Source organism: Biomphalaria glabrata, chromosome 13 (genome assembly GCF_947242115.1).
Source record: "Biomphalaria glabrata chromosome 13, xgBioGlab47.1, whole genome shotgun sequence".
Classification (NCBI taxonomy): Eukaryota; Metazoa; Mollusca; class Gastropoda; family Planorbidae; genus Biomphalaria; species Biomphalaria glabrata.
In genome coordinates, this window is record NC_074723.1 from 5,829,781 (window position 1) to 5,854,165 (window position 24,385).

Below are 24,385 nucleotides of genomic sequence, written 5' to 3' on the forward strand. Positions count from 1 at the left end.
CTAGTCCAAACCTAACCGCAGGACGACTGGGGATGGCAGCGAGCAGGGTATGAACCCGAAATCATTGGATGGCTGCTTGGTCGTGCCGTTTGCGCGCTGAATTGTCGTTCGGACTTATCAATAGCCCCGGGTTCAAACCCTTGCCACTCTCATTCCCCAAATGAATCTTTAAAAATGAATTCCTGGAAACAACTGAAATATCCGTTGTACTTTTCATGGAATAGACAGTCACAAAGGTCTTATCGAAGTAAAGATCTCAAGTACCTTTTGTCTTAAAGTATGCATGCAAATGTAGAGTCAACAGATCTCACCGTCAGTCTATATAAGTTACAATATAATTTGGGCAAAAAATATGAATTCGTGGTATTCATGGTAAATTTAGATAGTTGTCATCACTAAAAATAGAATGGAATGTTTCACATTGTCTGGAAAACCCAAGAACCATGAAAATGATTGGGTTGGTTTCGTCATGTACTGCTACGGGATGAAGGCGTATCTATTTATAAATGTATGCAACCTTTACCACTATTTCCTCATTTGTACACGTATACACTTTTAATAGAAGGTGTAAAAATATAAGCTATTGTTTCATTGCTCAATGATTTGCCTTAGCGTGAAGCATTTTTGATTTGCCAGCATCTAGCAAGCAACCTATAAAAATCAATAAATCAATGCAGCTGTACTGACTATGATTGATTCAATTATCGACTTATTTTATTCACTATTATTGTTTTATTGTTTTGGCTATGGATACAAATTTAGACTTACATACAGACACAAATACATACATACATGCATACATACATACATACATACAATACATACATACGTACATACATACATACATACGTACATACATACATACATACGTACATACATACATACATACGTACATACATACATACATACTTACATACACACAATACAATACAATACATACATACATACACACAATACATACATACATACATAAATACATACATACATACAATACATATATACGTACATACATACATACATACACACATACATACATACATACATACTTACATACACACAATACAATACATACATACATACATACATTCATACATACATATACACATACATACATACATACTTACATACACACAATACATACATACATACACACATACATACATACATACATACATAAATACATACATACATACATACATACATAAATACATACAATACATACATACATACATACATACATACATACATACATACATACATACATACATACATACATACATACATACATATACACATACATACATACATACTTACATACACACAATACATACATACATACACACATACATACATACATACATACATAAATACATACATACATACATACATACATACATACATACATACATACATACATAAATACATACATACATACATACATACATACATACATACATAAATACATACATACATACATACATACATACATAAATACATACAATACATACATACATACATACATACATACATACATACATACATAAATACATACATACATACATACATACATACATACATACATACATACATACATACATACATACATACAATACATACATATATACTAAATGAAAATAAAACGAAATTTTTACACTAGCTGCTACACTTTAAACTGAATCTATAGTCAATATTCTTTTCTAACAACCACTTGCTTTTAGTTCATAAATCCTACTAAATAAACAGTGACATAACAGTAATATTTAGGGTCTCCTTGACCCTGTGCAAGGATAAGTCTGACACTTAACATGTACCGTCTCCCTCTCTCTCTAGCTCTCTCTCTCTCTCTCTCTCAAAACGTATTGATATAATAATAATAATTTTATTTATAAAGCGCTGTTAACAAACAAAATATAGGCTCAAGGAGCTGTAATAACATTGCAAACACAAACACTTGAGCTAACATGACAAACTCATCTAAAAAGTTTTAAACAAAGAAGTCTTGATGTTCTTCTTAAAAGTGGTGTAGCTTGTTGTCTGTCTGTCTATTGTGAAAACATGGTCTGCTAGTTAAGTGTTGTTAAACCTTCCAATTATTCTTTTAATTACTTTGAAATATAAGCTATAAGATTATCGATACCCAATCTAAGGACGGTCCAAATGGGGGCGTGGTTTCTGAGTGGCAAAACGCTTGACTTCTGAAATGTTGGGTACCCGGTTCAAATCATGATGAAGACTGTTTTTTTTTTTTAATTTCTGTATTTTAAGGGCGCCCTTGAGTCTAATAAACTCTAGTAGACATCTGAGATTAGTAATCATAAGTTGGGGAAAGTAAAGTGGTTGGTCGTTGGGCTGGCCACATGACACTCTCATTAACTGTCTGCCATAGAAACTAATGACCTTCACATCACCTTCCCTTTAGATCGCTTCGTCTTAAATGGGTACTTAGACTGTGACTGAACGCTTCCATAAAAGAAACAATTTTTTAAAGTACATGCAATATTTGAAATGGAAAAAAAAAAAATTATTTCTCCAATTTCAAATCTAGAGAACACACTTTTTATTTAAGATTAATATTGTTCAAAACATGAATATAACTTTTCAAAGTATAAAACATTTTAAAAGATTTTTGAAATAATTTCATCAAAAAAAAATAGAAGGTACAATTCAAAAAAAAAAAAGTGCTTATAGTGTAATACCATAAATTGCTTCTAACCTATAATATAATTCTTACATAGCTAAAGGGATGAAACTCTGTTGGGACAACACAATTAGGGACATTGTTTCTTGGACTGCTTCAAGATTGCATTGGAATTGGTCCTCAGTAAACGTTGCTTCACTATTTCAACCAAATACTCTAGTAACAAAATGGACAAGCATCAAAGTTTAAGAAAAAGACTCCTTTGCTTTATTGATAAAATAAATCATCAGAGGCGTTGCTAGGGTGGGGGAGGGATGTGGAGAATTTGAAAATTCCCCGGGCCCCCAAATTAGTGTGTATTTTAAAAATTAAATATTAAATATTACTAAAAAATGCAGCGGTCCCGAAGAAGTCAAGCACCACCCCCCTGTCCCCCAAATGAAGACGAATTCCTAGCTACTGAAAGAAATAGGTCATGACCTCTTATTTAAAACTGTTTCATAAGTATACCTCACACATCAGCTCCCCACCTCTCGTCTCAGCCGATGTATCCAGGCATTCATCTTGAGATAATCAATAGTTGTTTCTCGACTGAAGGAGGCCATAACACAGGTTTCTATGTACAGTAGGTACCAATAGTTACAGTGACTACTAACAAAGTTGTATCATTACTGATAGATAGATAGATAGATAGATAGATAGATAGATAGATAGATAGATAGATAGATAGATAGATAGATAGATAGATAGTTACAGTGACTACTAACAAAGTTGTATCATTACTGATAGATAGATATATAGATAGATAGATAGATAGAGATACATAGGCCGATACATAGATATTAGATTTTCAGAGACAGATTAAAAGATAGATAACATATTATAAAGTCTACGCCACAATTATGCTACAAATATGTCAACTAGATATTCAATTTCATTATTTGTAATAAGTATTAAGGACTTCTCATTATTAGAAACAACATAAATCTTATAAAATGTTTTCTACTGAGAAAACAAAACAGGTTCATGTTTTTAATACCATGGAAAATGAATAAAAAAAAATTCTGCATTATTTTGTTTTTCTTTGTATGTTGCATTCAATTCTAAAGAAGACTCAATAGGCTTCAGCAAATGCGCACCAACTTCCCTAGTGACGTGCCGCATAAAAGTGTTGTTGGCCATTGTGTATTGGAACTCGAGTTCTGAAATTTTACGTTCCAACTCCTTGTGCAGACTTTCTGTTTCCTGTTCGCTCTCAAAACGTTTCTCATTTAATCTTCGCATTTTCTCAAAAGTTTCCCATTCATCATTTTGTTGCTCCTCTGACATTTTGGATTTCTCATCATAGATATTCGGAAGCCGTTTCCAGTGAGGTTTAAGTTCAGAATTTAAAGAGATTAGATTCTGGAGAGTCTCTTTAAGGTCTCTAGCAATATGAAGCATAGCACTTGTATCACTCGTACAGTCTTGTTCTTCAAGACATTTGAGTAACCTATTTACCATACTCAAAAGGGATTTGAAATTTATCAGTTTTAATTCTGAACCAGTTTGCTGTGTTTTTCGATATTCTTGGATAACAAGACTTGCATTTATAAGAATTTCTTCACTATAGTTTGAAAATCTAAAATCTAACAGAATTTCTTTTCTTTTTTCAGCCATTTCAAAATATTTTATAGAGTATTTTTTATCATCGGAGTCAAGCGAGTCGATAAGATGAAAAAGTCTTTTAAGCTGTCTGGTTTTCGTGTCTGGCTCTTTGGTTCTGTTGTCGAACAAGACCACTCGATTTCTACACTCCACAATTAGATCGTGAAAGACGCCAACTTGAGCCGAGCACCAGTCTTCGAAAGATTCACTCTCTGTGTCTTCACTGTGATACAAGTCTCCACACGTGACCACAAGTATACTTTTCTTCACGAAATTATCCCCAAAAATGTGTTTAAGGTTTTCATGACATTGCTTGTCTTCACTACCAAATCTCGATCCATATTTCACAACAAAAATAAAAGCGTCATAGCCTTTGGGGTTAGCGGCAATGGCCATGGACACAATCTTGGCAATCCCATGCATAACTTGTTCTTCTCTCGGGCCACTATCCATTACTCCTGGGGTGTCAACAACTTGGTAAATACATTCGTTGTACTGCCCATAACCAACTTCTATCTCCTTGGTTACTTGAGTCGTGCTGCTAACACTGGTGAATCCCTTTCGTCCCAAAATCGAATTTCCGGTTGCACTTTTTCCACTGCCAGTTTTACCAAGAAGAAGAATACGTGTGAGTTCTTGCATGTTCAGGGAGAAGAATCTGCAAAATATGTTACGCTTGTTAAAATGTAAGCCAAATTACCAGTTAGGTTTAAATAAAATACACTTAAAAAGCAATACTGTCAATCAAAGTAAAAGAAATTCTTTACCTATATGAATTTCGTTTTTAAGCTATTAGTTACTAAATATTTTTAAAATTATTAAATATCATTTTCATTTGAATCATCATCAGTATCAGTAGTATGAGTTATAATTATCATATATCTAAAGATAAATGTTGATTCGGTGCCCTTTGGCGTTTTTTATTATATTTTGAAGTATAAATTTCTTAGGACTCTTAAATCACTACGAATAACCTGGATTTTTTTTCAGTTCTTGGCTGAACAGTAAAGCACCTAGTTTCTGAACCGAGGTCCCCGCTCGAATCCTAGTGAAGATTTGAATTTTATATTTTGGGATTCTTGGTCGCCCTTGAGTCCACCCTGCTTTGGGTACTTGACTATACTTGACGAAAAGTAACGGCGATTGGTCGTTGTGCTGGCCACATGACACTCTCGTTAACCGTAGGCCACAGAAACAGATGAGCTTTCCATCATCTGCCCTATATATCACAAGGTCTGAAATGGGGGCTTTACTTACTTTTAATAAAATAAATTTTAAAAGTTCTAAAGCCTATAGACTTAAATTGTAAAGTTCTATTTCTAGAAATATTACAATAAGTCACTCATAATTCTATCACAAAGTCAACATATGAACCTTGCTTTGGTTTTTTTTACTTCAGAATATTTGTGATACTGTATGAACTATACGTCATGTGTAGGAACAGAAATAAATAGTTATTAATTATAAGCCAAATGTCTCATGGATTACGATACTGATTATTATTGTTACTATTATTATTATTGTTATTCCATATAAAAAAATAAAGATTTTTATTATTGTTTTTATTATTGTTATTATTGTGTATCATATTTATAGCAAGATGTTACTATTTTTATTGATTCTATCACTTCCCTCTAATCTTTGATCATAATTTACACAATCGTTCATCGATATTTAGGTCTTCACTCATTTATACACACCTGAGCTACTAGTAAGTGTCTTAGAAAAAGTTCTATGCTTACATTTTCTGCTATTCTTTAGAAGAATTAAACTTAGAAACTATACTAGGATAGAGATAGATAATCTTAAAGCTTGAATACAGAAGGCAAAACAATTTTGGAAATACCCGAAGTCATTTGGCTTGATTTCAGAAAAAGTACCAGCTGACCGAGCCTCTCTCGGTTGAATCATTTCTTAAAGAAAGAAATATACCTGAATTCATTTGGGAAAATGAACGATCGGGTAAAACCTACCAACCGAAAGAGTTGCTTATCTTATCTTATATAATACAGACGTTACTTCAAAAAAGAAGATGATTACGTCCTACGCGTCATGCATTTAGTCATGCATATTAACCAATGACTTAAATTCTGCCAAGTCACTGGTTTTCCTGGCTAGCTCAGGCAACCCATTCCATGCTCTAATAGCAATAGCACTAGGGAAGAAGGAGTATTTGTACAAATTTGACCTAGCATATGGGACGAGGAATGTGCCTTTATCTTTGTGTCTTTCAGAGTATTTTATTAAATTTTGTTTTTGTATTTGAAGATTATGGTTCAGTGTTTTATGTATTATTGCTACTTTACTTTTGAGCCTTCTGTCCTGAAGGCTTTCTAAATTTAGTGATTTTACTAAAGGTGTTACTCTAGTCAAATGTGAATATTCGTTTGTTATGAATCGCACTGCTCTATTTTGTGTCTGTTCCAGTTTCTTAATGTTTTCTTGAGTTGAGGGGTCCCAAACAGAGGATGCATATTCTATTATTGGCCTAACCAAGGTTAAATAACATTTTAGTTTTATGTTCTTTTTTGATTTATAGAAATTTCTTTTAATAAATCCTAATGCTTTGTTTGATTTTTTGTAGTTTCATCAATATGTGGATTCCATGATAGTTTTTCATTTATTATAACACCTAGGTATTCTGCGTTTTTAGTCTGTGTTACTGGTTTGCCATGAATAAGATAAGTGGAATTAATTTGTTTTAGTTTTTTTGTTACTCTTAACAACTGACATTTTTCTGGGTGGAAAGACATGCTCCAATTTGATTCCCATTTCTGTAATTCATCTAATTCTCTTTGTAAAATATCTGTGTCTTGTGTTGTTTTTATTGTTCTATATATTATGCAATCGTCTGCAAATAATCTGACTTTTGTTCCTGAAGTAATGCAATTTGATAAATCATTTATGTAAATTAAAAATAGTAGTGGACCCAAGACTGTTCCTTGAGGTACACCTGAGTTTACTGTTATCGGTGTTGATTTAGAGCCATTTATTATTACAGTTTGTTCTCTCCCTATCAGAAAGTCTTTAATCCACTGATGCAGTGGACCATTAATGCCGAAATATTTTAATTTTTTAAGCAAACTATGGTGGTGAACTTTGTCAAAAGCCTTAGAAAAATCTAGTAAGATAGCATCTATTTGTTCACTATTATCTAAACCTTTTGAAAAATCATCAATTAGTCCTATTAGTTGTGTTTCACATGATCTATATTTCCTAAAGCCATGTTGGTATGGTGTGAGGACATTATGTTTGTCTAAGTGGTTTATGATGTTGCTACATATTATGTGTTCTAGGATTTTACATGTGATGCTAGTAAGTGATACTGGTCTGTAGTTTCCTGGGTCAGATTTTTCTCATTTTTTAAATAGGGGGGTGACATTAGCTTCTTTCCAGTCCTTTGGTACTCTGCCCTGGTTAAGTGAAACCTGAAAGAGTATTTTGAACACTGGGGCTAGCTCATTACTTAGTTCTTTGAGTAATCTAGCTGGAATACCATCAGGTCCAGAAGCTTTATTTGGTTTGGTGTTGGCTAATAGTTTTTGAATTCCATTTTCTTGTACTACTACATCTTCTATGTTGTCTACTTGGTTCAAATTCAGTAATATGTCTTTGTCTCCTGGGGCTGAGAATGCTGATGCAAAGTATTTGTTTAGAATGTTTGCTTTAGTTTCATTATCATTATGTATTATGTTATGTTCATCTTTTAATGGCGCTACGCCTGTTGTTTCCATTTTCTTAGACTTAATGTATGACCATAGGTTTTTGTTGTTATCTTTAGATATTACATTGTTTATGTATTCACTCTGCAGCTGTCTGCTTACTTTTTGGGTTAAGTGTTTAATTTTTATATACTTTTTGTAAACTCTTTCTGCATTAGTTTCTTTAAATTTTCTATATAGGTTTTCCTTCTGTTTACAAAGCTTCTTTAGTCTATTATTAAACCAGCATTTATTTATTTTGTTTGATGTGTATTTAGTTGGTATATGATTTTCTATAATGCTTTTAAGATGGTTTTTAATGAAATTCCAGAGGTCATCGACTGGTTGGTTAATGTCTTTTTCTAATAAGAATGCAGCTTGATGTAGTTGTGTTAGGTTACATTTATTCCAGAGTAAGATTTTTCTTTTGGGTTTTGTATTGGCTACTGCTTTTATCTGACTGTGTATTTTTATGATCTCATGGTCTGATAGACCAGGGATAATATCATAATCAACTACTAATCCAGGTCTGTTGGTTAAGAAGAGATCTAATGTGTTGTTTAATCTAGTTGGCTTTTTAATGATTTGATCTAAACTTAGGTTGTGTAAAGTTTCTATGAAAAGCTCATTTATGTCCTTAAGGTTTTGGTGTTTATCTAAGGTTAGTGTTTTGAAATTTATATCAGGTAGGTTGAAATCACCCATAATCCAAAAAACTGCATTTTTATTTGTCTCTTTAAGTGTAGTAATCTGATTACATAGTTCCTGCATGTATTCTAAACTAGAATTTGGTGGTCTGTAAATGCTGCCTATTATTAGGGATGTTGAGGTGGTATTAATTTTACAAAATGTTGATTCTATATTTTTTGAGTTAGGTAAGGTAATTTCTTCTGCTATAAGAGTGTTTTTTATTGCTAAAAGAACTCCTCCATGATTATCAGCCCTATCTTTTCTAAAAATTTCATAATTACTATTGAAAATTTCTGCGTTATAAATTTCAGGATGTAGCCAAGTTTCTGTGCCTGCAATTATGTCTGGTTTCTCACATTCTAATAAAATTTCTAAGTCTGCTGTTTTGTTCCTAATGCTTTGAAAATTTATTACTAAGGTTTTAAGGTATTTCGGTGTTACTTCTTTAGTAGGTTTGTTTAGTGAGGCTGTTGTATTAATTTTAGTAGATTTAGGTTTAACAGGAGTGGATCTGGCTAGTGGTTGGTGAGTTTGGTTTGGGATGGTGTTTAGGATGTAGTATGGGTTAGAAGTGTCTGCATCAAAGGAATCAAACAGTCCTGATGTAAACTGAGGTAACCCACACGGTACACAGTGCCATGATGCATCTTTGTTGCCTAAGGCATAATACACAGGTGTATTCATATGGAGACATGATGCATGGTACCATTCATCTGCAGGTATCACATTGAATGGCTTTCTGTTTCATGGTGCATACTTTTTTACAGATGTTGCATCTATCTTTAGATCTAGGCCCTGGATTTGACTCTACATCTCCTGCTATTAATATTAACAGTGATAGGTATTTATTTCTGCTGTGTCTGATTGAGAACTTCCATTTGTGATGGGTAATCTTCTTTAGTGTTAAGGATGTGTATGTTAGGTTATTTTTTAAGTTGCTTTGATCTAAAGTGTGATGATTGATTATGACTGTTGTTTCTTTTTTAAGTTTAGTGTTGACTAAGGTAGATCTGGTTCTGTGTTCAGCTAGTGTGTATTTTGTAATTATTAGGATAAATAGCCAGAGCAATTTCATGATGACTGTTGTTGATTTTAGTTTTTAAAGGGGTCTAGTCTAAATCTAGTTTAAGGTTTACAATGCCTAATTTATGTCTAAATCTAAATTGAACGCTAATATACAATGACAATTAAATCAAATGAAACGGTTTATTAAATTCAAAATATGGACCTTGACTAGATCTAATTCTAGATCAATATATTTACGTGTATAATTAACTATTAAGAATATTACTATTAGTTTTTATTAGTAGTATTAGTAGATGATTAGTAGATCTAAAGCCTTAATTAAAGTCTAAGTCTAATAGTAACACTAGACTGACTAGATCTAAAATAATAATTATAATAATATTAATAATAATAAATATAGACTAGATTGCACTAGATCTAGTCCTAAGCTAAGAGTTGTTAATTTGAATTAATTAGTGGAAAAAATGCTGAATTAAGTTACATATATAATTTAAAGATATTAGTTTATTAGTTAAATAGCTTTTTTAATGAATTTGGTTTGATTTTAATACAACAAAACGAAAAATTTAACTCATCTCTTATAACAGTAAACAGGGAGCAGCCATCTTGCCAAGAGCGCGTAACACTTTGCTTTTGTGTTCTATTAGTTCTAAATGTAATTATTCATGGCGATAAGAATAGAAAGTCTCTTAGGTCCTCCAACATTGTGGAAAAAACACAGCTCACGTCGTATCGTTTTACAATACATCTTTTGCGTAAAACTATTGGCCAATTATCGGCTTGGGAAAAGTATTTGCAGTGTATTTTCTAAAATAGTAACGTTCAGAAATGTAATATTGCAATTGGTATATTCATTATGGCTTTAGTATCAAGCATCAAAATGTCTACGTCATTCGGTAAAAAGGTGCTCTTTATAATAAAGTAAAATGGTGCATTTTTCCCTAGGAGACTTAAACACTTTGCTTTAGTATTCTAAAGAAGCGTTTCCGTGGGGCGTCTCTGTTACGCCGACCACGCAAATTCGATGACCGCGAGCTGGATATCATGTTCTGTGTGTAAGGCGTACAGAAAGCTGTGTTATGACCATTTCCTGTGTTTGGGTATGGGACAGTAGAATTGGAAGTATGTACACATTGTAATAATTCACCTGCAAAATAACAACAAAGTAAAAGCTACCTACACGGCTCTACGCTATTAAAGTGTAAACAATTTATAATGTGATAAATACACAATAACTAATACATCGGTTATCTTAATTTTATTATTGTTCTTCCATAGTTTAATAATAGATCAAAATACAATAAGATGGTGCGCAACTATTTAGGTCTATTGATCCATTAAAATGTGAAAAAAAAAAATGTTTAGCAAGTGACGTAAACAGTGTCAAGTTGTTTCCCTTTGACGTCAAATGGAAAATTTTCATTTGTAAAATATTCTAGCCAAAATGATTGTTTTTGTAATTAGACATTTTCAAACTGATATAACGGTCGACCTCGTGTTTTCCCGATGTGGCCAATGAGTTGAGATTTTTTTTCTCATTAATATACACATACCTTGAAATTTTAAAGAAAATCGTTAGAGCCGTTTTCGAAAAAAAAATTCTATAGAAATATATATACATGCATACATATATAAAAGAATTGCTCGCTTAAGAGCATAGGATAAGCTACACAATTTTAATAGGCACATATTTTGTAGGTGTTAGGCCAAATCTTTTTAAATTTAAAAACTACAGGAATCTATTATCATATTTTATGATTTTATAAATTAAACTAAGCGGTACATGAGTTAATGTTTAGGAGCAAACGCATTTTAATATGGTTCCTCTCTCTTCACTGATTTACTAATATTGTGGTAAGTAGCTTATAGGCGCCCCTTTTAGAACGCTCATAAGCCGTGAGTACCACCCTATCCCTCCTTAAACTTAATGGGGCCACGTTAGTTAAAATTTCAGTGTGGACTTGTCCGAAAGTTGCCACATTTGAACCCTAGTGCCTGCGCCTGTACTCGGTCACTCGGCCAGCCCCACAAATTAACCTGTCTCTTATAGGGAAGGAGGGAGCCACCAAGAGGCGATTAACACCTGTCATACTCCAAAATTTGCCATCAGCTACATTAAAGTTCTATCTATCAGATGCCATATTCTGTTAAACCGATGGATCGGTATTGAGGAACCCCGATAGATCTGGAAATGGGGCCCTTATAGTCTACCCAGACCGAACTGATTCAGACCGGCTCTCTGGTCCATGCGGCTTCACTGCATGTTCCATGGACGCCAAACTCACAGGGACAAAAACTTGGGCATTCGAGGCTATTAGAGTCCGAATGACCCAAAATGAAACTTGCGGAACTACTGTCGTGCTAGTCAGCGATACTCGCTCTAGTCTCCTAGATATAGGTGGCTGCGGGGGAGGGTCGCCCGTAATAGAAGAGGCAGTCGGCGCCGCAGATATCATCCGCTGAGCTATTGGAGCTGTCGTTTTCGTGCAGTGAGCGCCCTCACATTGCGGCATGAGGGGCAACGAAATGGCAGATACCCTTGCAAGAGAGGAAACTTTGGCAACCACTCACCTCGAAGTACCAAATACGTTTTTACAAGCAACGGCAGAAATCCGAGCACTCATTTATGAAAGGTGGTTAATAAAGTCCAGGGAGGAATCCGACAGAGTAGTGTCTGGCAGCAGATGTGTCACCCAGATCGCGACGATCCGTGGTGGCGGTTAAGGAGGTCTGAACAAGCAATCATTGCACAGTGTAGGACGGAACATTGTCCTGTTGGAGCATACTTTGCCCGGTTCCATCCAAACTACGACTCCCGATGCCGTCATTGTGGAGAGAGCGTCGAAACAGTGCCTCATATCCTGTACGAATGCATACAAGTGTCCCCACCTCCGAGAGCTAAGGGGGGAAGTGTCTGAGCAGTCATTCGGCATGTATGGTTATTACAAGGCAATACCCCGAACGGCCCAGTTTCTTGCCACAGCGCTACGGGAGGATTGAGTCCTTCCTGCTCTGATGTTTCAATAGGAGTTCGTCTAAGGCAGGGGTTATCAACCTGTGGGTCGCGACCCCCTCGGGGGTCGATTGACAATTTGCCAGGGGTAGCCAAAGACCATTGAAAAATGGATTGTTATTGTCTATTCTTCAATTGCTTTGTGTGTGCGGGGGGGGGGGGGGTTCGCGGCTAAGTGGGGGATTGTAAAAAGGGGTCGCCGAGCATAAAAAGGTTGAGAACCGCTGGTCTAAGGGAATGTTTGGATAATATTTCTTCATATATTTGTTAAACTTGGGATGTTGTTTTTTTCCCTGAGATTAACTGAACTTTTATAAAAAAAACTGTTATTAATTCTCATGATAACAAACGCTGCTCAAATTGATCATGTTTATTGCACTTGTGCACTTTAAGGGAGTGCAGGCGGGGCAACAGCCCCCGGGGGTTTCCACTTGACAAGAGTTTCCACAAAAGAGATAAAAATAAATCCGAATTAGGATGGGTCAGAAACTTTTATGTTTTTCTATTTTCTTTTTTTTTTTTTTTCTCATTTTTACGGCTGGCAAAATTGCGATGATAAAGAGATGTACGCTTGTAGCATGCTCGGAATAAGAAAATACAGCTTCGGATTTAGCACAGTGCGTCTACCAAGGGCCCTACGCTTAACACTAAAAATAAAAGTACACATTTTAAAAACAAAAAATATACATGCAAAATATTTTTTTTTAAATATATAATTTTTTTTAGATATTAATATTTTTATTCATAAGCGGATCATTTTTAAAGATTCCAAAACAATTTGTAGCGGCCTCCACTATGACCCTGCTCCAGGGCTTTCCCATATTATATGCGGCTCTGCTTGTGCGAAATCATCACATGAAACCAGGAGTAAATCGGTAAAAATTCATCTATAATCAAAATTGTTGGTGAGTCATCATATACTCTGTAGGTGTGGAGACTAAGTGGTAAAGAGCTTGGGTTTCGAACTCGAACGAGGTGCCCTAAAGATCCCGAAATTGAAAATCGAAGTCTTCACCAGGATTCGAACCCAGGACACCCGGTTCGGGAAGCCAAGCGCTTTACCACTCAACCGCCGCACCTCCGGAGCCACCCCCTAGCCTCATATTAATTACTCTTCGTCTTACTAGAGTTTAAGGCAACAGTAAATGTAGTTATGTAGATAATGCACAACAAGCACATCTTAAGTTATGTAGGAAAAGTATTTTTACGACAGTCTATCAGTCTCTCTGTAAATCTAGCACAACACGACACAACCAGCTCAAGAACTTGAAAATTCAGGCTCGAAATAATGTAATTTGAATGTGCACAAAATTAACAGAAAAATGTGTACCATTGGCATATGGATACGCTAACTGTACAAATGCTTCACGATAGATGACAGTACTGCTGTATCAAACTCCATTGGTCTCCCTGCCTCGGTCTGGACTTGTACTAGTCTATACAGTACCGGACGGACTTCACGCTGGACTTACGGACTGACTCGTTTTGATTCTGACATTAAAGCTCTTTTAAATTATTTACCACGTTCCGATGGAATTATTCATTTCGCTCATTTGTTTCACTACCCTGTTATGATTAAACTTCAATAACTTTTCTTTTTATATAATCAGGAAATGTTATATTAGGTATATAATTATAGAAGAATGCATGCTTTTTTTATGCAACAAAAATTAAAATATATAAAACCAAAAATTAATTTAATTTTATGGGGTTAAAACAACATTGGCATCATCAGTTAGGAGAGGAAGAGTCTAATAACGTTTCCACAGCGTTCTGGAAAACAATGGAACGCCTCCATTTTTTTTTCTAGCTGATCACATGACTATATCATTTGCAGGTGGAGTGTTCAGATCACAGATATCCGGTGTACTCGTCACTGTTGACCGCTGGCGATAGGCTGGACTGTATAATATCTGTTGTCAGATTACACACATGGCTACACATAATCGCGTCGCCACCACAATCACTACACTGCCATTTCTTAGCTATGTCCATCCCGGACATAGTCTACCTCATGACGTGGGCTGTAAAATTTAATTGGTGTAGGTTGGGGTCGATCGGTGGGGGTAGCAGTGGTCTTGCATCTTGAGTTTGCAGACGTCAAAACGATGGTTTAGCTCCGGGGTCTCTCGAGTCAATCTAACCCCGCAAGATATTAATTCATTATTTCATTGTCATCAGCATTGTTCTTCAGTCGTTTGTGAGCAAGTTTATTTTCAAAAATGAGACAATTAAATTTCTTGTTTAACAGTGCTTTTGTGTTGTTCTGTTTGCCGTATATATATATACAGTTTGTTACAATTGGTTGGCTTTTTTCAGTTCATTGAATAAAGGTTTGGATGTCGCTCCTCATTGAACATAGATTCAAGAAAAACCTTTAGACCTATCTGTCCAAACAGGCCCGGCCTTATGCCGATTTGTCCGATTGCTCCAATAAGATCCCGCTCCTGGCAGCGGCCCAGCATTATGGAATATCACAATCAGTTATGGCTTTTGACACTGGCTTTTTAAAGATGTAGGACTTAAATGGTGAAAATATTTAGTGTAGGCCTATTGTATGTTAACGTAACTTTAATTTACCCACTGGCACCCTAATGCTTTTGAGTTGCTTCCTATGCCTGTTGCATAACATGTTGGTTATAATGATCTAATTAATAGTAATAGTTGTTAATGTAAAAATAAATTAGAAGAGGGGTCCTCGAAGTCATCCATTAAAGTCATAAACTTTTCTTCTCTAATGTTTTAACTAAAAAGTAATTATTAATGGAAGGAAAAAAAGCTTTACTAAAATATGATAATATATAATATAATATTACTATCTATCTATCTATCTATCTATCTATCTATCTATCTATCTATCTATCTATCTATCTATCTATCTATCTATCTATCTATCTATCTATCTATCTATCTATCTATCTATCTATCTATCTATCTATCTATCTATCTATCTATACGCACACATATACATATATAAATATCCAATATTATTCAAGTAGACAGTACTTATAACGGTTATGATGAAGGTATTAAATACGACGATAAGAATGATATTGATTGTAATAATAATGTTATGATAATAATAAATAATAAGAAAAACTTAAATATAGTAATTATAATATTATAATTATACAATAAATAAACAATGATGACGATAAGTTTATGAAGAGAACAATGATGATACTAATTATGGTCATAATGATTAATATTAATATTTATTATGATGAATATAAGTTGTTGTTTTTTTTTTTGAATAATATTTGTTAATAATGTCCAACGCTTGACCCTGACACGTTATATCTCTTTTTGATTTCATTCTTTCTGCTTTCTCATCCTCAATCTTTTTTCATAGTGTTGTCATGTTCAACAAAATATAGTTCTAAGTAATGCAATTACAGTTTGTTTGTTTTTTTCAATGTCATTTCTGGTTCGATGCTCCAGCTTTACTTGATTTTAATTGGCTACAATATCATATAAGTAATTCTAACTGGCTACAATATCATGTAAGTAATTTTAACTTGCTACAATATCATATAGGTAATTTTAACTGGCTACAATATCATATAAGTAATTTTAACTTGCTACAATATCATATAAGTAATTTTAACTGGTTACAATATCATATAAGTAATTTTAACTTGCTACAATATCATATAAGTAATTTTAACTGGCTACAATATCATATAAGTAATTTTAACTGGCTACAATATCATATAAGTAATTTTAAATGGCTACAATATCATATAAGTAATTTTAACTGGTTACAATATCATATAAGTAATTTTAACTGGTTACAATATCATATAAGTAATTTTAACTGGTTACAATATCATATAAGTAATTTTAACTTGCTACAATATCATATAAGTAATTTTAACTGGCTATAATATCATATAAGTAATTTTAAATGGCTATAATATCATATAAGTAATTTTAACTGGTTACAATATCATATAAGTAATTTTAACTTGCTACAATATCATATAAGTAATTTTAACTGGCTATAATATCATATAAGTAATTTTAACTGGCTATAATATCATATAAGTAATTTTAAATAAAAGTGCAGCTGAATTAGAAGGCTGACAATTAACGCCGATACCTAGTCTGTTTAGTTTCAAACAATCATTTTTGTACTGTGAACGATACATCGACATACTTGGCCCACGAATCATATTCACTTTTTTAGATAAGCGACTGCCCCAAGAAATCCTAAAGCTATAGGTGCCGCTTCCAACATAGTCTCTGCAAGAACCTTGCCTACCATTAAGGCATACCGTGTGACCGTGTTTCGACTGAGGTCTAAGTGCTCAAGCTCTAACTCTTTAACTCTAGCTTTCAAGTGTTTATCTAAAGCAGTCAACTTATTTTGGTTCAATTTCTTTTCGCTTATAAGGTTAACTTGATATTCTCGATGTTCTTGATGTTCATCTATCTGTTGTTGTAGTTTGATGACGATACTTTGGATTCCTGCAGCACTTTCTGTCCAAATGATGTAGCTCTCGACAGTCTCTTTAATACGATTCACGTGTTGAATAATGTCCTTCAAGGCTCCTGTGTGTTTGTCCTGATAAGCAACATTATTCAGCATTTCTTCTGTCCTGAACTGCAACTTTTGCAACCTATGTAGTGTTTTAGCTCGATCACATATGTCAAGCTGACCTAGCTTTTGAATAATAAGGCTAGCCTCTTTCATGTTATGTTCCTGTATCTCTGGTTTATTTTGTTTTACTATTTTTGCTCTTTCTGCTCCGGCTTTCAGGAAATATTTATTTGTGTATCTTTGTCCATCAGAGCTAAGTGCCTTAACTATCTCAAGCAGTTGGTTTAACTGCTGTTCTTTCTTAATTTGTTCCATAGATTTATTATCAAATAGCACAGCTCGATAACCGCACTCTGCGAAAAGATCATAAAAAGGACCTTTTTGTGATAAGCACCAATCCTGAAACGAACCACTTTTATTCATATCGAATTGATCACCATTAGATACTATAAGCACACCATATCTCTTTAAAAAATCATGTCCGAAAATCTCTTTCATTACTTTTATTGTATCGTTGTTTTCTTGGGTAAACCTGTCACCAAACCTAACAACAAGAAGAAATGCGTGATAGCCTTGGGCACTGGCTGCTATGGCGGTCCCCATTTCTTTATACATTTCTTTAGTGGAATCTTTTACGGATAAATTAGTGTCAAAGATCCCGGGCGCATCAACAACTTTAATAATGAAACCTTTATACTTGGAATACTCTACTTCTACTTTCTTCGTTGTTGAACTCATACTGTCACTAGTTTTAAACATATTTCGGTTCAAAATTGAGTTTCCGGTTGAGCTTTTACCAGTTCCCGTTCTTCCAATCAGTAGAAGGTCCAATTCTTTAAGGCTCATTTTAATTTCACAGCGCTATAGATTTTACCTAAAAAAGGGAAATAAATGATATGTTTAAACAAAAATATGTACATTATGCTTACGTCACGACTACCATGTTAATGTATTATAATTTTTTTTTACAATATATCGTAAAATATATTTTTATACTTCAATTACGATCCCATAAACATTTAGATATATCTCTTTATATATAAGCCAAGGCTCCCAGTTCACAAGCTTACACACTGTGTCCTTAGTTATTATTTCACTAAGGCTCGACTGAAAGCTAAGAAAATACACCTTTGCAATCTTTGATAAAACAGCTAAGCTTATTTCATGATCCCTAAGGTGGCTTTTAATTTTCCCATGAGATATATTTGTCTGAAGTTTTCTTCCAGTATTTGTTTACTAATATTTTAAGCAGCTACCTTTACTGTTTGTACTTCACTAATATCTCTAAAGTAACTGATGTGAGAAAATGTCTACAATTTGTAAATTAAAGTACGTACCTAATGTGTAGTATATAATCGTATAACCATGTGATTCAGATCATTATCTATACATAATCAATTCTATTACACAGCCTGTGTGTTAAGTTTGATTTAATTTTTTTCTTGCGCTTTTCAAACTAACTTTCTTCTCTTTTCTAGCCACTGTGCCAGGGAAATGCTAGTGAAAATAGAATGTTTTATCGTTAGCTCTTGTCAATTTCACACTTTTCTCTCTACAAAGTGTAAAGGGGACTAATTCAACTTTTATCACCGCATCGTTCAAGTGTAATTTCTCTCCCATGTTTAAGATACCAAACAAAACAATTAATTACCAATACTTAATTAAGAAATTTTTTGAAAAATTTAAAAAAAATTGATTTTTTGTTTTGTCAGAGAAAAAGAAATACATGTGAGAAATTTCAGCCTGAAATGTGTAGAAAATGACAATAAAATTAGGATGCACATTAGTTACTGTATCAGCTGATGGCGAAAAACAGCCGGATTTCTATTCCTGTTAATAGGAGACGTTTACACAGAATCAAGCATGGATGATGTCCAGAGGTTAGATGAAGTTGGATGTGTGACTGAGATGAATACTTCATCTCGCCACTTTTCAAAGTGGTTCGAATTCGAATTTTTTGAGCAGACGTTGTTTTGGTTGAGTGCCTTAAGACAGAACGGAAACCTTCTCCCTAATAGCCTGACTTCCCTTCAGTCCATAAAACAATTCAAACCATAACAAATTGAAAAACAAAAAGGAAAGGAGCTATACAAAAAAAATAATTTACCCCACTCATAGCTAGATGTCTGGGCCTTAGATGGAAACTTTAAATACATCTTTAATAATGAAAATATTAAACATAAATGAACAGCAGCACCAGGGACCAAGTTTTTAAGAAAAAAAGTAGTGAATTAAAATGCTACGAAAATAAGGGAACGCGCCGACCGAGGCTCGAACCTGTGACTCTGGATTCGACACCACTGCTTAGCGATAACGCACTAAGCGAACTTAGCCTCTAGACCATCGGAATGTCCAAGGAAAAACAATCTTCTGATCCAGAGTCATTTCACCCGTATGCAAATTATCACCCCAGTGGTCAAAGGTCACAAGCCCTAGCTAGCCCCTCCTCCACCTCGCAGCATCCGTTCACTAACAACTTCAATAGAGCCGACACAGACAGCCGTTACATATTTTAGTTCTAATCTCAATATGTAGATTTTAGAAGAATATAAATAACTTATGAAATATTTTATTTTTTAAAGCAGTGTTTCCCAAACTGTGTTCCGTGGTAACCTTAATGTTCCGAGAGGCCTGAATTTGTGTTCTGAGAACTACTAAAATTATTAACTAGTAGGTCACTACGTGAATTAAAGTTAAAAAGTTCCCCTTTCAGAATGATGGAAAAGTCATGTTTCTATGGCCTACGATTAACGAGCGTGTCATGTGGTCAACACAACGACCTTTACTTTGACCCAAATAATGCCCAGGTACCCCATAAGAGTTGGGTAGACTCAAAGGTCCCGAAATAAAAAAAAATTGCCAGTCTTCACTAGGATTCGAACCCGGTAACCACGGTTCAGAAGCCAAGCACTTTACCGCTCAGCAACCGTGGCTACGTGAATTAACCTAAAAGTTCCGCTAAATACTCAAAATGGCGAACTGTTCCGTTACGAAAAAGTTCGGGAGACGCTGATTTAAAGATTCATCTTAAGCTGAAATTGAGTTTCCCTTCACAGAAACCGCCTTCTTTAAGGGACATCTCGAAAATAGTTTTTTTAAAACTAAGACACATACCTTATTTATCTAGACTGATGTGAATATGTTGTCAATTTCGAATGTTGGCTTCTGCTTTGTCTTTGCAGACATTGAAACCACCTGGCACCGAAGACTACAAACGTTATATAAATTCTTGAAGTACGTAAGTTACAGCGTTGCCAAAGGAACTAAATATGGCGACAGCCACCCCAGCAAGAGCCAATCTGGTTCATGTACAACTACATGTAGAGGATAAAGGCTTTATGTTTGAAACAAAAATGCGTTTCCTTATAAAACTTCTTCCCTTTTTAAGCAATATAACGGGAATTCAAGAATTGACACTGTCCTTTAAATAGTAAACATCCATTGCAAAATTATTTTTTTTTAAATATTTTTTTTTTGTTAAAAAAGTTCGACATTGTTGTCGCCTCACCTCGTGAATTGCTGTAGCTGTTTTCTTTGAATGTTCAGCCGAGTGTTAAAAAAAAAGTTTAAAAAAAAAAAAACTTTTGGCTGCTTGCATAAAAATAAAAGAACTATTGTAGTTTTGTTTTCTTCTATTTTGCAGCTGTAGAAATGGTTAGCAACCGTTATTCTTTTTTTACCCCACATAAAGGACACCCATAAAGGAAAAGCCTTTATCTGTCGACAGAAGTAACTAAAACTACCCCAACCTTTAACCTTATTCAGACTTTAGTTTTGACACACTATTCATGTATCCTTTTTTTTATTCAATTCATCAATTTCGTAAATGTTATTGTTAAATTATTTTGTTTTTGTTGAATAAAATTATCTGAAGTGTCCAACTCGATACGTTGAAAATTGAAAAAAAAAATAATTCGATGACTATGATAATGCAACTGATACAACTAAAGTAAAGTAACCCTTTCAGACATTGCGATCTGCATGATGTAAACGTCATTTCTTTCATGGTCAACGGATTACGGGGGGGGGGGGTGTCATATGGAAAGCAGGAGTAGGAAAAAGAGTAGGCCTCAAAATAAACCACCAAAAAACAACAACAAAAGTACTTAAAGTAAGCAACAAACAAATTGGAGACATAGAACTGGATTCTCAGACCATAGACCAAGTAGAAAATTTTATATACATTGGGAGTGTAGTCAGTGTATCAGGTGGAACAGATGAAGACATTAAACGCAGTATAAATCTAGCGCGTCAAACATTTACACAGCTAAAACCAACCTGGAAATCTCCTTACATCTCAAACAAGACTAAACTAAGAATCTTTAACTCTTATGTCAAGGCGGTCCTACTGTATGGTTCTGAAACATGGAGAACAACTGAAGCGACGACAAAAAAAATACAGACTTTCATCAACAGATGCCTGAGAAATATCCTAAAAATACACTGGTATGACAAAGTAGAAAACACCAAACTTTGGGAGATGAGTGGACAGAAACATATAGAAGTGCAGCTCTTATAATTTAGATCTATATACTAGTAGTAGATTTATGCTAATTCTATAGTTACAATAGTAAGTATTTGATTCGCATTCAACTTGAAGATTTATGATTATAGAGATTACAGATTCTAACTAGATTGTACAACTATTATGACAATGTGAGATCAATTTTTCAAAGCAGCTATAGGTCTGAATGAATGGATTTCATCTAAAACAAGTTCATTAATGTCACGGATGTATGTGTATGTATGTATAATCTATTTTTACAATTTGCGCGAATGACCGGAAGTGTGTTTTGTTGTCAGAGAGAGACCAGCGTGTGCGATATGCAGTAAAGCTGATTAAAGTTTATGTGTTTGATCTAGTGGTTTTATTGTTTTATTTCGTTAACTAGAACTGAACCAGAGACACCTAGACGTATCGAGACATAAGGTAGATTCTATCGAGTTATTATTGCAAATATAACAAGGAATCTGTGACAATTAATATATTCACGTGCTATTTTTGTTACATTCATAAGCTTAGCATTATTTAGGACCAAAGTTTTTACAATGGTTTGCTAAGAGAAATCAGGTATAAACATCAGGAGAAAACACTATCTCTTAACTCAAGAAAACATTAAGAAATTAAAACAGACATAAAATAGACAGTGAGATTCACGACTAACGAATATTCACAATTGATTACAGTAACATCCTTTAAAAACACCTTTTAAAAAATCATTACACATTTTAAAATCACTACAATTTTTATTTTTACAGTTATTTTTGGGTATGAAATTGTGTATCGGAAAATGCCAGGTATTTTAAATACACAGAACTTGAGTAAATGACTCATCAAATGAAGTAGTTTCGCACGCTTGTTTCGGGTCATTTCTTTTTATAGCTTCTGTCGGCTTTGATCCCAACTCCATGTACTTTTGTTCAGAATTTTTTTCTTTATCTCGTACACTTAAATTCACAGACGAATAATGTCAGTTTAATTTAAAATGATAACTAAAAAATTCAAAAATAAATATAAGGAGAAATGTACTTCCGGCTCAATTAACTAATTCTATTTTTAAAAGAAAGAAACGAAACGCGTCCACGCAACATAGCCCAATACCCTTGGCTCTTTGCGAAATGGTTACATTATTTAGGGGGAAAGATACAAAAAAAAAAAAAATTGACACCAGAGGTTCATTTTTGAAAAAAAAAAAAAAGAAACATAAATATTGTATATGAATATTGTAGCCTGGGCCGGTTTTAGGCATAGGAAAGCTAGGCAGCCGACTAGCGTCTCTAATTGTTCGAGGCTCGCACAGGAGAGAAAGAAAATTTTTTTTAGAGAAAATAATGTGAAACATAGATCAAATCTCTAGCATAGCAGAACTCTTATGTCTCTGTGTCTACTAGCCTCGTTCTCAACATAGCAGAACTCTATGGCTCTATGTCTGCTAGCCTCGTTCTCAACATAGCAGAACTCTATGGCTCTATGTCTACTAGCCTCGTTTTCAAACATAGCAGAACTCTATGGCTCTATGTCTACTAGCCTCGTTCTCAGACATAGCAGAACTCTATGGCTCTATGTCTACTAGCCTCGTTCTCAGACATAGCAGAACTCTATGGCTCTGTGTCTACTAGCCTCGTTCTTAAACATAGCAGAACTCTATGGCTGTATGTCTACTAGCCTCATTCTTAGACATAGCAGAACTCTATGGCTCTATGTCTACTAGCCTCATTCTTAGACATAGCAGAGCTCTATGGTTCTATGTCTATTAGCGTCGTTCTTAGACATAGCAGAGCTCTATGGTTCTATGTCTATTAGCCTCTTTCACAAATATAGCAGAACTCTATGTCTACTAGCCTCGTTCTCAAACAAAGCAGAACTCTATGGCTCTATGTCTACTAGCCTCGTTTTCAAACATAGCAGAACTCTATGGCTCTATGTCTACTAGCCTCGTTTTCAAACATAGCAGAACTCTATGTCTCTATGTCTACTAGCCTCGTTCTCAAACATAGCAGAACTCTATGGCTCTATGTCTACTAGCCTCGTTCTCAAACATAGCAGAACTCTATGTCTCTATGTCTACTAGCCTCGTTCTCAAACATAGCAGAACTCTATGGCTCTATGTCTACTAGCCTCGTTCTCAAACATAGCAGAACTCTATGGCTCTATGTCTACTAGCCTCGTTCTCAAACATAGCAGAACTCTATGTCTCTATGTCTACTAGCCTAGCTCTAAGTCTCTCAAATGTTTAGATCTACTTGTTAGATTGTAAATGTTAAACTTTTTTTTTAACCAGGAAAAAGAAGAAGAGGAAGAAAGAGAGAGAGAGAGAGAGAGCAACGGGAAGACATCAAAGAATAAACAGACATGTATCCAATGCAAATTACAGAGAGGAATGGAGAACGACAGTTGACAGATCTTGTGTGGTGCCCCAACGGTCCAACAGACTACGGGATAGGTGAAGGTGAAGGGGTGAAGTATTGATGGGTATGATGTTGAGATGTAGTTCCAGACAGTTGATCCAAAAAAAAAAAACATGGAGGTATATTCATAAACAGGCCCCGATTGCTCCAATTAGGCTCCGCTCCTGACAGGGGCCCAGCATTATGGAATATCATAATCAGTCATGGCTCTTGACACT

General features: G+C 34.5%; 3 protein-coding genes across 5 annotated transcripts in view; all 3 read right to left on the minus strand.

Moving 5' to 3' along the window:
- The window catches only part of LOC106070416 (GTPase IMAP family member 7-like), a 374,699-nt gene that overhangs the window by 15,031 nt on the left and 335,283 nt on the right, over positions 1-24,385 (minus strand). The gene's annotated exons all lie outside the window — the stretch shown is intronic.
- LOC106070415 (GTPase IMAP family member 9-like) lies at positions 1,860-6,151 on the minus strand. Of its 2 annotated transcripts, none has more exons than XM_056008112.1 (2): positions 6,028-6,151; positions 1,860-4,943 (listed from the first exon to the last, which is right to left on the minus strand). In XM_056008112.1, the coding sequence occupies exon 2, from the start codon at positions 4,925-4,927 to the stop codon at positions 3,671-3,673; it is 1,257 nt and encodes a 418-aa protein (XP_055864087.1). In that variant the 5' UTR covers positions 4,928-4,943; positions 6,028-6,151; the 3' UTR covers positions 1,860-3,670. The 2 variants fall into 2 exon arrangements, with proteins under 2 accessions (XP_055864087.1, XP_055864088.1); XM_056008113.1 differs by having other exon boundaries at positions 5,986-6,132.
- Positions 13,989-20,619, minus strand: LOC106070428 (GTPase IMAP family member 7-like). 2 transcript variants are annotated; one of them, XM_056008115.1, is made up of 3 exons: positions 20,373-20,619; positions 18,596-18,755; positions 13,989-18,132 (listed from the first exon to the last, which is right to left on the minus strand). In XM_056008115.1, exon 3 carries the CDS (start codon positions 18,102-18,104, stop codon positions 16,893-16,895), a length of 1,212 nt encoding a protein of 403 aa, XP_055864090.1. In that variant the 5' UTR covers positions 18,105-18,132; positions 18,596-18,755; positions 20,373-20,619; the 3' UTR covers positions 13,989-16,892. The 2 variants fall into 2 exon arrangements, with proteins under 2 accessions (XP_055864090.1, XP_055864089.1); XM_056008114.1 differs by lacking the exon at positions 18,596-18,755 and having other exon boundaries at positions 20,373-20,618.

What these genes read in the sequence shown, in the direction of transcription:
- LOC106070415 (XM_056008112.1), bottom strand. Translation starts at nt 4,927, where the DNA reads ATGCAAGAACTCACACGTATTCTTCTTCTTGGTAAAACTGGCAGTGGA.
- LOC106070428 (XM_056008115.1), bottom strand. Translation starts at nt 18,104, where the DNA reads ATGAGCCTTAAAGAATTGGACCTTCTACTGATTGGAAGAACGGGAACT.